This window comes from Neovison vison, chromosome 13 (genome assembly GCF_020171115.1).
Source record: "Neovison vison isolate M4711 chromosome 13, ASM_NN_V1, whole genome shotgun sequence".
NCBI classification, from domain to species: Eukaryota; Metazoa; Chordata; class Mammalia; order Carnivora; family Mustelidae; genus Neogale; species Neogale vison.
Genome location: NC_058103.1, coordinates 32,379,961 through 32,392,876, shown reverse-complemented (window position 1 = coordinate 32,392,876; position 12,916 = coordinate 32,379,961). Strand labels below are relative to the sequence as shown.

The 12,916-nt window shown below is 54.5% G+C and overlaps 1 protein-coding gene across 3 annotated transcripts in view; it reads right to left on the bottom strand.

Annotated features, from left to right (window-relative positions):
* ACTN1 (actinin alpha 1) overlaps positions 1 to 12,344 on the bottom strand; it is a 96,967-nt gene extending 84,623 nt beyond the window's left edge. For 2 of the 3 annotated variants that reach the window (XM_044230802.1, XM_044230800.1), the window contains exon 1: positions 11,971 to 12,344. In XM_044230802.1, coding sequence (XP_044086737.1) covers positions 11,971 to 12,075 — 105 coding nt within the window. In that variant the 5' untranslated portion in view covers positions 12,076 to 12,344. The remainder of the gene's footprint in view (positions 1 to 11,970) is intronic. The other variant, XM_044230799.1, reaches the window with a different exon arrangement.
* Between the last annotated feature and the right edge of the window lie 572 nt (positions 12,345 to 12,916).

Genomic DNA, 12,916 nt, shown 5'->3' with positions numbered 1-12,916 from the left:
GGCACCAAGCCCCCACCCACCCACCCACATGCATGGCTCACGGCTTGTCCTCCAAGACGGAAAGCCAAGTTCCATTCCGAGGCCTGCACGAAGGAGGCCACCCACCCTGATGTATCCACCCCTCCTGGCGTTTCACCTACAGAGGTCTTGAAAATAGAGCTCAGCACCTTCCATTCTGTTCCCGCCCGTTTATAATCAGCTTTACAGATGGCTTTTAAAAAAAATAAATCTTCGGGCCCATAAAAATGCTCCCGTGTGGGCCCTGCCCTGGCCTGTGTCTGCGCTCTGACCGGGCCCCTGGTACCAACCAGCATGCAACAGGTAAACCAAGGCAGAGAGGAGACAGCTTGTCACTGGCTCCCTCCCCCACGCCCCCTGACCGCTTTTCCACCACCCACTGAACTACTTGGGGCCTCTGACTTACACCCTGAGCTGAAAGTGGAGGTCACGAAGGGCACCGTCTTCCCCCCACCCCAGGGTTGTCCCCTGCCCTGGCCTGCGCACTGAAAAGCCTGAACTCACTCCAGCCTGAGCACCCCAACTTTCCCTCCCCAGCTTTCTTAGCAATCTCACAGTTTAAACAAGAACCTCCAGCTTTGGGTTCCATTTAAAATCAAAATAAACAGTGAGCCTAGGCTCCCTGATTCAAAGCCCGTTCCCCTGGTGACCAAACAAAGGGAAAGACAACCGAGCAGGTGAGGCTCACGGAAGCACAGCAACAGAGGAGGGACAGGGTTGAGTCCTGAAGCAGGGAAGCCAGTTCCTAAAAGCCAGGGTCAGCTCTACAGAGGCCTCCGGGGGACACAGGGGGCCCTTCGGGCTCAGGGAACCTCAGTCTATTCCTGTTAGTTACTCCTTCTACTCAGAAGCATGGAGAAATACAATTAGAGTGCTCTCCTAGGAGCACCTGGGTGGCTCAGTGGGTTAAGCCTCTGCCTTCAGGTCAGGTCATGATCTTAGGGTCCTGGGATCGAGCCCCACATTGGGCTCTCTGCTCAGCAGGGAGCCTGCTTCCCCTTCTCTCTCTGCCTGCCTCTCTGCCTACTTGTGATCTCCGTCAAATAAATAAATAAAATCTTTAAAAAAAAAAAAATAAGAATGCTCTCCTACCTTTTCAATCAAGAAAAATAACCTCGGGTTGGCCCTGCTCGCCTGACTTAGCCTCTCACACTCTTCAGTCAAAGACTTGGATTCAAAACCAACTCAGCCCATGTTCAAGCTCAAAGAGAGACCCTGGCCGTCATTTCACCTTTCTGAACCTTACTTGCCCTCTGTATAGAAAGGGAGTAAGACCTCACAAATTTGCTCATCATGATTAACGAAGAGAAAACCATGTGTGAAAGCGCAATTGTTAAAAATCATGAATCACGGGGCACCTGGCTGGTTCAGTGCGTAGAGCCTGCAACTCTCAGGGTCATGACTTCGAGCCACCTACTGGGGACAGAGTTTACTTTAAAAACAAAAAAAGGGAGGCACCTGGTGGCTCAGTGGGTTAAACCTCTGCCTTCAGGGGGTCCTGGGATAGAGCCCCACATCCAGCTCTCTGCTCAGTGGGGTACCTGCTTCCCCCACCCCGCCCCCGCCCTCTACGCCTGCTTCTCTGCCTACTTGTAATCTCTCTGTCATAAATAAATAAAATCTTAAAAAAAAATAAAATAAAAATAAAAACCAAAAAAAAACACAAATCCTGGGGCACCTCGTGGCTCAGTCAGTTAAGCATCTGACTTGGTTTCAGCTCAGGTCATGATGTCAGGGTCATGAAATCAAGCCCCACGTCTGGCTCCACACTCACTGGGGAGTCGGCTTGATCCTCTCCCTGCCTCTCTCTCAGCTCCTCCCACTCCTGTGCTCGCTCTCTCTGTGTCTCTCAAATAAATAAATCTTAAAAAAAAAAAAAAAAAAAAAGCCCCAACCACGAATCCTATAATGAGTGCTTGATTATAAACCATCTTTAGCTGTTCCTTACGATCTCATTTACATAAGCCTTATCTCTCAAAACATAAACTACAGAACACCAAAAGGTTTGTCCGTACTTATGGTTAAGAGTTGAGTTCCAACAATGCTAGTAACCTGTTTACACTGTGAAGTGGATATTGTTACAGAGAACACGCCAGAGCCTTTCTTACTGTTAAGTAATGCCCTTGTGAATGTATAATCTTTGGAGAAACCCTGTAGTTTCACCTGCTGATGCTGTCTTGTTGGAGAATAAATTTTGGATGGTTAAAAAAAAAAAAGAGTTGCGTTCCAAGGTGACCTGCCTAGGCTCATTCATAACCTGGCTTACTGGCTGGTTGAGCTTGGAAAAGATATTGAACCTCTCTGAGCCTCAGTTTCCCTGTCTGCAACAAGGAAAATAACAGTACCTTCCTCCAAGGGCTGACAGACTGAGGTAATTCAAACCATACAACCCTCAAATAGTTTAACAATCAGTCACTTTACTATTACTTATTTTACATATAAATCATTTACTTATTTGGGATATTCTTAATAAATACTGGTGGGCTCATATAAAGCAGAAAATGCTCCTTTCCAGCCTTCCCTTTCTCATCTTCTCTTCCCTCCCCAGGAGGTAGACAGTGTTTACATAACCTCTCAGGTCTCGGGCTTGGGAAATACTTTAAACCAAAAGGTTCCCCCTTAAAGACCAAGGGCAGGGCGCCTGGGTGGCTCAGTGGGTTAAGCCTCTGCCTTCAGCTCAGGTCATGGTCCCAGGGTCCTGGGATCAAGCCCCGCATCAGGCTCTCTGCTTGGCAGGGAGCCTGCTTCCTCCCCTCTCTCTCTGCCTCCCTCTCTGCCTACTTGTGCTCTCTGTCTGTCACATAAATAATAAAATATTTTTTAAAAAAATAAAAACCAAGGGCATCAGCACCTTCCTTCCCAGGCCCTTCTCACTCTGCAGCTGGCGAGCATGTTACTTTCTCTCTCCCGGCTTGGGATTTTCATCTGTCAGGAGTGATCATCCCACGTCCCTTCCAAGGCTGTCGTGGATGCTAAACGGAGAGAACATGTCTAACATGCAAGCCACGTGCAAGAGGCGTTTCTCTGTGTCCCCCACCCTGCAGACCTGGAGAGGACCCCACAGCCTCTCAATGAAGAGCTGACCCCAGCCCCAAAGTAGCCGGCTACAGCCAAGGACCAAGCAGGCAGTTTCCAGGGTAACAGCATCCTCTGCATCTACTCCCGATTTCCATCCCCGGCTGCTTTTGATTCTCTTCCCGCCTCTGTAGTGGGCTAAGTCACCTCTTCCCACTATTGCTAAGCAACACTGAGAGCGTGCAGCTGCCTCCTGGGGGAGGACCCTGGCCCCCGCTTCCCAGGACTCGGGCCCTGGGGAAAGCTGCCCCCCGTGGACACTCCCACCGCACCCCACCCCATTAACCCTGGGGATGGCAGAAGGTGGGAAGCACTCCCAGCCAGCAGGGTTTAGAAGAGGGTTTAGAAGTGTGGTGGGACTTGGCTTGGGGAAATGAGGAAAGCCACCCCCTCCCTCCCCACCCCAGCCTTCTACTTGCCTGTGCTTATGTGTGATCTATTCTTAAGCAGTTTCCAAGCACAGGGTCACATCAAGCTTTTTATGAAAGATGCCCCTCTTGATTATTTTCCTCTTCTGTGGCTCTTCCACTCAGTCCCCATGAACCTGGATCCCTGACCTCAGAGTAAACAGTGAGCAACAGAGAACAGGTAGACACAAAGGAGGAAGAGGGGCCAGGAGGCAGAGCACCAGAAACTCCTGAGAGGCCGCTGAGCTCCGGAGGTAGGAGGAAGGCAATTGTCACTTTCTCCTCTGTATCACTTAGCATGTTCTCAGGTTTTTTAAATGAAGACACAATCATACCATACAAGTCACCCATCTGAGCGGGTTCTAGAAGTTCTGCTTATATAGTATATTTATATATATTTAGACTATATTTACATACATTTAGTGTATACATATTTTGAGCAAGTTTTAGTATATTTAGTATATGGCTTTCCATGTATGCACAAGGTTGTACCACCATCGCCGCTATCTAATTCCAGAATGTTTTCATCTCTGTCTGTCTCTGGTGAGATGTTCCCAGATAACACAAGCATTTCTTTGATAAGTGGCAAGGAGGCAAACAGGGGAGCCACACTGCCCAGCCTGGGATCCAGGCCCTCCTCTGACCGGCTGTGTGATCTTGGAAAATTACGCTGCTGCTCTGAGCCAGCTCCCTCATCTGTAACATGGGGATAAAGTGCCGCCTCATGGGATCAGAGTCCCCAACACAGAGCCTGATCCTTGGCCTGTACTCAGATGGGGGGAGCCACTATGAATATGGTAAGAAAAAGACTGGTTGGTTTTTGTTTTTTTTTTTAAGTACAGTTCTACTCCCAGCTCTGGTCTGGGAAGATGACCGTGCCCAGGCTGTTGGGCACTGCCACTATTTTTGCTTATTTGTCTGGAAGGGCTGAATGGGGCACACGTTGGGGGGGGGGCATGTTGGGGTCATGATGGTCACCCATGTGGCTTTGGGGCCGATGCATCACTATACCAGACTCTTGAGGTGCCTAATGTGCTGAGAACCTGCCAGATAATCCCCAGGCAGGACACGGGAGCAGGGGTTAGGGCAGGCAAAGCAGCAACAAAAGCACCTGACCAGCCCTCTCTGTAAAAATTTACCCCCTACCCACTGAGAAGGAAGATTTCTGGGAGTTTGGACTTGATGCCTACCTAGCCTGGGACCCCGTGAGAAATCCTGATGTGTTAAGGCGGGGGGCGGGAGGATGCCTCCCTGGTTCAGTTAGTGGAGCATGAGACTCTTGATCTTGGGGTTGTGAATTCAAGCCCCATGTTGGGTATAAAGATTACTTAAAATCTATTCAAAAAAAAAAGAGGGAAGTGGGCTTCTAGGCTGGCTCTGAGCACTGATTTGCTGGGTCTCCTGCCCCCACCACTCCCAAGGCCCCTTGCCTCCAGCAGGACCAGGTCTGGGCATTTAGTGCTTAGCAGGACACTGGTACCTCAGCAGTGAGACTCCCCCAGGAGTCTGAGTGGGCTGACCCAGTGTGGCCAGGACTTAGGAACCAGGCTAAGGGTTTTCCTCCACCTACAGCCTCTTGGCCATGACCTCTCCACGGACTAATCTGTCCAAACCAGCCAGTGGGCTCTGAAGCCTCTCCAGTGTCGTTGGTGAGTAACCGAGCCCTGGTCCTAGGCCCCAGCAGAGATGTGTGCCCACTGAGCATACTCAGTGGGGAGAAAAACAAGGCTGGGGGAAGGCGCCCTGAGACCACAGGCCTTTGGCTGCACACCCCCATCCTAGGAAAAGCCTCGGTGAGTTACATGTGGGGGCAGCTCAGGTCAGGTGAACTGTCTGGAATGGTCCCCATGATGCTTGCACAGGTGTGGGGCTCAAGAGCCCCACCTGCGAGTGGTACAAAGAGCCTGTTCTCTCAGAAAGGTGAGAGGTCAGGTCGGGACGAAGAACGAGGAGGGAGAACAATGGGCGCAGGTTCTGGCCAGTGAGCTGAAGCAGCTTAGACACGCCTGCCCTCTGGTCTGCCCTTCCACACTTCTCCTGGCTCCCTCCTGCCCGGCCCTCGTTTACACACACACACACACACACACACACACATAGCCCAACTGCCAAGAAGAGGGGGGGCTTCCCAGCAGAACCTTCAAACGCTGCCAGTCCTTCAGGAAGCAGCTCAATGGCCCCAGCTCTTCCCCTTCTCCACCAGCGCAGACAGGGAGCAGGGCTGGCTCCTGCCCCACAGCAAGCCAACACCACACCTCTGGCCCTCTGGGGCGCTGCCTGGTGTGACGTTCTAGCCTTCTGCTTCCCTCTCCACCTAAACCAGGATGTGCACGACCCCAGGCGGGTGGAGCGCAGGACACATAACCGGATTCAGCCAATGCTCGCCGCTGACGGACTCCACCAGGGGAATTCGTTGATGTTCTTACGCTAAGAAGGGACTAGAAGGTAGCGGGGCAGAGAGACCCTGGCTCTTCTCTAGAGACACACAGCAGCAGATCTCAGGGCTCAGGCTCAGGCTGTTTTAGAAGCACAGAAGGCACCAGGCTTCTTGGGACAAGTCCTCAAGCCAGGCTTACAGTTTGGAGCCACTGGCCAGGTGCCCAGCTCTGGGCCTTCCTAGAGGAGAGGAGAGGCCCAAATCCCAACCACCACCAGCAAACTACAGGATGCCCGTTTGGTTTGACCTCCTCACACCTAGAACTGCCTGCAAGGAAGGGTCCATGGGTCCAGGCCTCCCCCACCTGCACCCGCCCTGCAGTGAGCACAGCCTCGGCAGCGCCCCCTCAAGAAGTCAGCTTCAGGAAATTGGTGCCTGAAGGCCTATCACTCCTACAAGCCCGACTCCAGTGACCAACAGCCCACCAGGATCTCATCACTCCTCAAAACTGGGCAATGTGGTCCTCAGTGAGCTCCGGGCCTTCTCGCATCTGTCCTAGGGAAGCCTAGGTGACAGCCAGAGCCAGCCGTGCAGCCCCAAGGCTCCAAGCCCCTGTCCAGCTTTCTTAAGGGTTTTGGCGATCATTGGCAAACCATGGGGCACGTGTTCTCAGAGCACCCACAAGAGACAGGTTTGGGAGGGAAAGTGGCTGTAACCAGTCCTAGAGCAAAGCATGGCTGGCAGGTTGCCCGGAGGTGTGGGCAGGGCCTCAAGAATGCCCTCAGCTACTTGACTGTGGGGCCTGAAGATACTCCAAGCCGTATCCCCTGGAGGACATTCATGTTTTGGGATCATTTTACCTGTCCTATTAACAAACTGACAGAGCTTTCGGGAACTTCACATTCATCTCTCCATCCTGGATACCCAGAAGGTGAGTAAAGGGTAGGCAAAGATTCTACACCACTCACAGTGAAGGGACAGAGCAACCAGAAAGGTCCAGTGACACAGAATGAGTCAGAGTCCACTTCAAGGCCCAAGGTCAACAAGGACACAGCTCTGCATACTCCTAGCCCCATAGGAGTCGGCTGCTTCTAAGATGGGTTTATTATGCTACACCTTATCTCCAAGAATATGTGGGAAAGGCCACAGAAACTCTGGCTCCTCAAGAGTTAACATGTATTTACTGAGCACTCACTGTCCGTGCTATGCTAAATTCCCTACACACCTTACTTGGTTTTAACCTCCACTCAACTCTTATCGGGCAGGAATGATTAATTTCCTCATTTCCCCACTGGCATCATCAGGCACAGAGCAGGCAGGTGACTCACTGAAGGTCACACAGGAAGTCCATGGAGGGGGGCCAAGATGTGAACCCAGGGGGCCAAGATGTGAACCCAGAGTTCCCAGAGCACGTCTATCTGCAGAGGCTGGAGCCAGGATATAGCCCCAAGATGGGTTGGCTTGTCTGGAATGTAAAGTATCCCATCCCCGGCCCTACCTCCCATCCTGGAGTTGGGAGCCCTGTGTGGTACTATGTTTCCCCACACCTTGCCCTGTACTAGGCACCAGGGACCAGGAAAGAACACAAGAAGCTGGGTCCTGCGGCCATGGCCACAGGCACCGACTGAGGTAGGCAGGAATGCAGAACAGTGAGGGGCAGGAGGACTGAACTGAGTCAGTTCTCTCCTCCTGCACATTTTTTTTTTAAAGATTTTATTTATTTATTTGACAGACAGAGATCGCAAGTAGGCAGAGAGGCAGGAAGAGAGAGCGAGCGAGAGGAGGAAGCAGGCTCCCTGCCGAGCAGAGAGCCCGATGTGGGGCTTGATCCCAGGACCCTGGGATCATGACCAAAGCCGAAGGCAGAGGCTTTAACCCACTGAGCCACCCAGGTGCCCCTCCTCCTGCACATTTTACTTCTACTGGGCATCACTCTGGGTTTTGCAGCCCTAACCTTCAAGGCAAACAGATGTCCTGTAAACCCCTCCAGGTAAACCCTTCCATAGCAGGTCTCCCCCTGGACCAGTGGCCTTGGCCAGCTCCTACAATGGTCCTGCAGGCCAGCAGGGAGTGTAAACAAGGGGCCCATCTTCCTGAGACCAGGCACGATGTGGGTGCAGACTCGGGACCTGGGCCTTCATTCACCTGCCAAGTGAATGCCTATTTCAACACCGTTAGTTCAACAAACATTGACTAAGCTCCTATATGTAAAAATAAAATAAATAAATAAATTTTTAAAAACCCCAGGACTGGCACCTGTGGGAATACCCATTAAACCTGAGCCTCCAGGATTCAAAAGACAATAGAGCAGAGAGAATAAAACTTAACAGCTGGAAACTGCCATTTTACAAATCTTCGTCAACCCAGCAGATGGGGATATTAGCTCCTTTTTATACATTAAGGAACTGGAGGCTGAGCAGTTAAAGTAACTCGCCCAAGGTCACAAGTCTGTCAAGTGGAGAACCAGGGTGCTACTCAGAGTCCATGCTCTCCCCAGCTGGCCTGGTATCTGGCAGGCACACATAGGAGGGTGTGCGCGAGACACACGTGAGCCAAGAAACCAGGGCTATCGTCACCTGGCAAAGATGGGGCGTTCAGACCTGCTCCCTTCAAAAAGGCAGCTTCAGAGCTCAGCCTTGAAGGTCAGGAAGATGAGGAAGGCCAGCCTACTCCCTAAACCACTGCATTTTGTGTCTAGAGGCAGGGAGGCCAGCTTCGTGAACTCTGCACAGAAGCATTCTTTGAAGCCGGGCCAAGCCACAACCCACCGATGCACAGACTTCTACCTGCCTCTGCCTAGCCCTCCCCAGTCACCAGGGAAGTACTTCCTGCCACATCATTCCATCAGAGACCTGTCAGAGCCCCCGAGGGCTTGGCGGGGCAGGGCAGGACAGGAATGCGGCCCATTTACAGAGGAGGAAACAGATCGGAAGCACCTGTCGGGAGCTTTCGCGGCTGAAGCCCCAGCACTTGGAATGGGGCCTGCCTGCCAGGGTAGATGCTCCCAAAATATTTGCTGAATAGTAGCTCAGAGAAACTATGCCCGAAGTCTCTCCAACTGTTGTAACTGCACCACAGCCAAAAGCAGAGCCTTCTGCCTCCCACCCAGAAGCCTTCGTATCCCACCGCGCTGTGTCCTCCCACCCACCCGCTCACTCATCCTCCTGCCTCCATCCAGAATAGCCGGCCTCCTCTGTCCACTAGTCTGCTCTGATCCCCCTCATCCCTCACCTCCCACGCTCAGCAGGGAGGCTGTCGAAACACCCAGGTTGCGGCGCCTGGGGTGGCACAGTTGGTGAAGCATCCAACTCTTGGTTCTGGCTCAGGTCGTGATCTCAGGGTCATGAGATCGAGCCCAGGCGCAGTGCTCAGCTCAGTCTGCTTGAGAGCATGCTCTCACCCTAGCCCTCTGCCCCTCTCACTTGGGCATTCTCTCCCTCAAATAAATAAACACATCTTAAAAAAAAAAAAAAAAAAAAAAAGCAACAAGTTACTTTAGGTCTGATCGCCCATGTAATACCACTTCCTTATATCCCCACCACCCCTCCGAGAACTAGATGAAATTTTCATACAAGAAAATGAGGCCCACGCAAGATTACAGAATTTACGGAAGGGGAAAAAAAAAAAAAACCTTGGATTTTCAAAGTCAGGCCCAGAGCCTATCCCACACCCCCACTCCCTCCATCAACCCTGCCAAAGCACATGTTAGCTCCCCTTGGTCCAGAGATCTTCATTCACAGGCTCTAGATGCCAAGCTCAACTTTCTTGCCTTCCTCACTACCCAGGGACAAGTGAGGGGAAGCTTCCTGCCCCTAAGATGGCTGCATTCCAGCTCCCTCCCCCCATGCACCAGTTAGGACTCTGGACTGCTTACTTCCCCCTCTGCGCATTTCCTCAGCCTCAGGTGTGTCAGGCTAACATCTACCAATGTCAGCTCTTCAACCACATAGTTTACCCCCTAGATCGCCAGATTTCTCAGAGGACCCTGTTCCCACCTGGCTATGCAGAGGCCCGAGACACACCCACCAGCACCCACGTCAGAGTTTCATGAGTCTATATATGTATATACAGAGAAAGAGACAGAGACAATATAATTTTTCTCCCCAACTATATTTAATACAGTCACTCATTTGATAATACACAATACTATACCCGGGTCCAGTGACCAACACTGGGGAGACAAGAGTTTCTGCCCTCCCAGGAACTTCATCCCACAGTCCTGTCACTTGTGCCACAACAAGGCACATAGTAGGTGTTCCGTAAACAGGGATGTTTCCTCTACTCCCCATGGAAGATCCCAAGACATCCACCACCCTAATCCCACCTCCCCCTATCCAACTTAAAATCTAGTCTCAAGAAGGCCTCATCCTGAAATTTTAAAAAGCCCCTACCCTTGCCCCCATGAGAATCTCCAAATTACCCACTCCATTCACAGCTCCACCAACAGCCCAACTGTGCCAGGAAATAAGCCTGGTGAGTGGGGGGCTGTCACAGCCTCTCCCCCAGATCCACCCCCCCCCAGACCCCAAGAGGGTGGGGGCAAAAGGAAGAGGGGGAGGATGTTTAAGCAACTGTCATAGTACAAGTAAGTCAGCTCCAACCCAGAGACCTTCTGCCGTTGCCCGATAGGGCCGGGCCAGCCGAAGCCCATGCCTGGGTCTCAGGTCGCAGGCTTTGAGGAAGCCCTTTGTGCGTGTGTTTTAAATTACCTCTGCTTGTCTGATGAAGTGAGTAAAAGGGCCCCGATTCAGGGCTTAGGATTCCTGAGTGAGCTAATACAGGATGCCTTTGGCTGGAAAAAAAAAAAAAAACTTCAGTCGGCTCCCTAAACTCCCCCCCTTTTAAGTTTAAAAAAGGGAATGAATGTTACCATTTTTGGACATGAGCGTTCTCCCTCAAGCCCAGCCCTAACCGCACTATCCAAAGGGACGCGCCATCCTGTCCCCCCCCATTCCCAGATCAGCGGGGGGTGGAGGGGGGAGATGAAACGAGGAGGGACCGGATGGGAGCGGACGGGGGTGGGGGGGGAGGGAGAGGAGGGTGTTCAGGGTACGTGGCCGCCTGGGGCAAGAGCTCACAGCACAGGCAGGAAGCAGAGGCAGGGTTCGGGCGCCCTCCCCTCCCGCCCCACAAGAGCGGTTTCGGACCTCTTCCTGCCACCGGCCACTGTGCCCGGGTCCCATCGCCAGCTCCGAGCCAGCCCCAGTGGCGGCGTGCGCACCCAGCACACCTCATCTGGGATGCCTGGAGATGGTGGCTAAGCAGGGATTCCCCAATGGCTGACCCCAAATATCCCAGTAAACAACCTCTTGTCCTGGAGCCCGTCAACTCTGATCAAGTTGCCCAAATTCGCCTTCTCCCAGGAATAAGCGGTGTCGGAGGGGCAGGACGCAAACGCAAACCCGTGGTCGCCCGCAGCTGAGTTAAGCAATAAAACGGTTTGCTGTCCTGACCCCGCCCCCACAGAGGTGCCTGGGGAACCGGCTTCTGCCCCCTAGTTTTCTCGGCTCTGGCCCCATTCCAGCAGGTCCACACCTCCAGGCAGACCCAAAGGTGGCTGCCAATCCCCAGGGCGCCCGCTTTCCACCCGGCCTGCGGGCTAGGCTTGAAAGGTGCAGAGTCCCGCGATCCTCGCCCCCCGCAGGTACCCAGCCCAGGGCGGCCCAGGAAGCGCGCTGCCACTGCACGCCATATGGAGAGGCGGCCAGGGGACGGGGAAGGGAAGGGGGAAAATCGATCCGGAGCACGCAGCCAGCGGCTCAGCCCCAGACTCCCAAGCACCGCCTCCCACCCCCTGCCCACGCGGGGACCGTGCAGCTGCAGCCGGGTGGCCTGAATCGCGAACCCCAAGGCGACCTGCCCGCCGGCGGCCCCACCTCCCCGCGCTCGGGTCTGCGTTCGCGGGCTCTGGGAAAGGGGCTCTCCCCCTTCCGCCCGCGCCTGTAACCCAACACCCCACCTCGCAGCGGCCGCGCATCCCCCGCCCCCGCTTGTGCGAGCCTGGAGCCCGTTCCGAGCCGGGAGCCGGGAGCCGGGAGCGCGGCGGGTGGAGCTGGTTGAGCCGGGGGGCTGCGGCGGGCTGGGGAGGCTGCTGACCTTTCTCTGCTGCTTCTCCCAGGCCGGGTCCAGGAGCAGGTCCCGATCCCAGTCCTCTTCGGGCTGCATGTAGTCGTTGGTTTGCTGGGAATCATAATGGTCCATGATGGTGCGCGCGTGCTACGAGCTGGATTTCTTCCTCCACCTTCTCTCCCGGCGGCGGCTGCTGCTGCTCCTGCCCCGGCGTGGGGAGGGAGTCGGGCTGGGCTGGGCTGGGCTGGCGGGGCCGGGCTCGCTCCCCTGCGCCCGGTTCCGCCGCGGCGCTGCTCGCGATAGCTGCTGCCAGAGGAAGCGGCGGCGGCTGAGGCTGGAGCTCGCGGACTGCCTCCTTGGGACCTAATCTCCACGCACAGTGAGCGAGGCGGACACACTAGCGCTGCGGGAGCCGAGGCGGGCGGGGGCGGGGGAAAGGGGCAGAGCCCTCCCGAGGTTCTCCATTGGCCAGGCCGAGTTGCCCAAACTTCCCCCCATCGCCTTTCATTGGGAATTCCTGGCATCCGTCAGCCGGGCCGCGGCGCATATAGGTGGCTGGGCGGGCCCCCTCCCGGCGCGCACGCCCCCGCCCACTCCCTGGGTTCCCACTCCTCCGCGGCTCATGTGACACCAGCTTAAGCCGAACGGGACCGAAGCCGGGGGACGCTTCCCCGAGCTGTGAGACCGAGCGGCTGCGCGTCCCGGAGCTCCAGTCGCCGCCGGGGACTGGACCCGCTCCGCGTCCGCGGGAAGGCGGCGAACTCGGGCGAGCCGGCCTGAATGTGCCCCCCCCCCACGCGCGCCAAGCCCTAGGCGGCCAGAGGCTGGAGAAGGGACGCGAGCAAACCCGGAAAGTATTTCATTTGTCCTGCCTAGGGTCCAGAGAAGTCAGCACCCAAGGAAAGGGGGCAGGGAATGCCTGAATGGAAAGGAATTTCCTGGGAATTTCCTGACTCCGTCCCTCCCGCCCCCG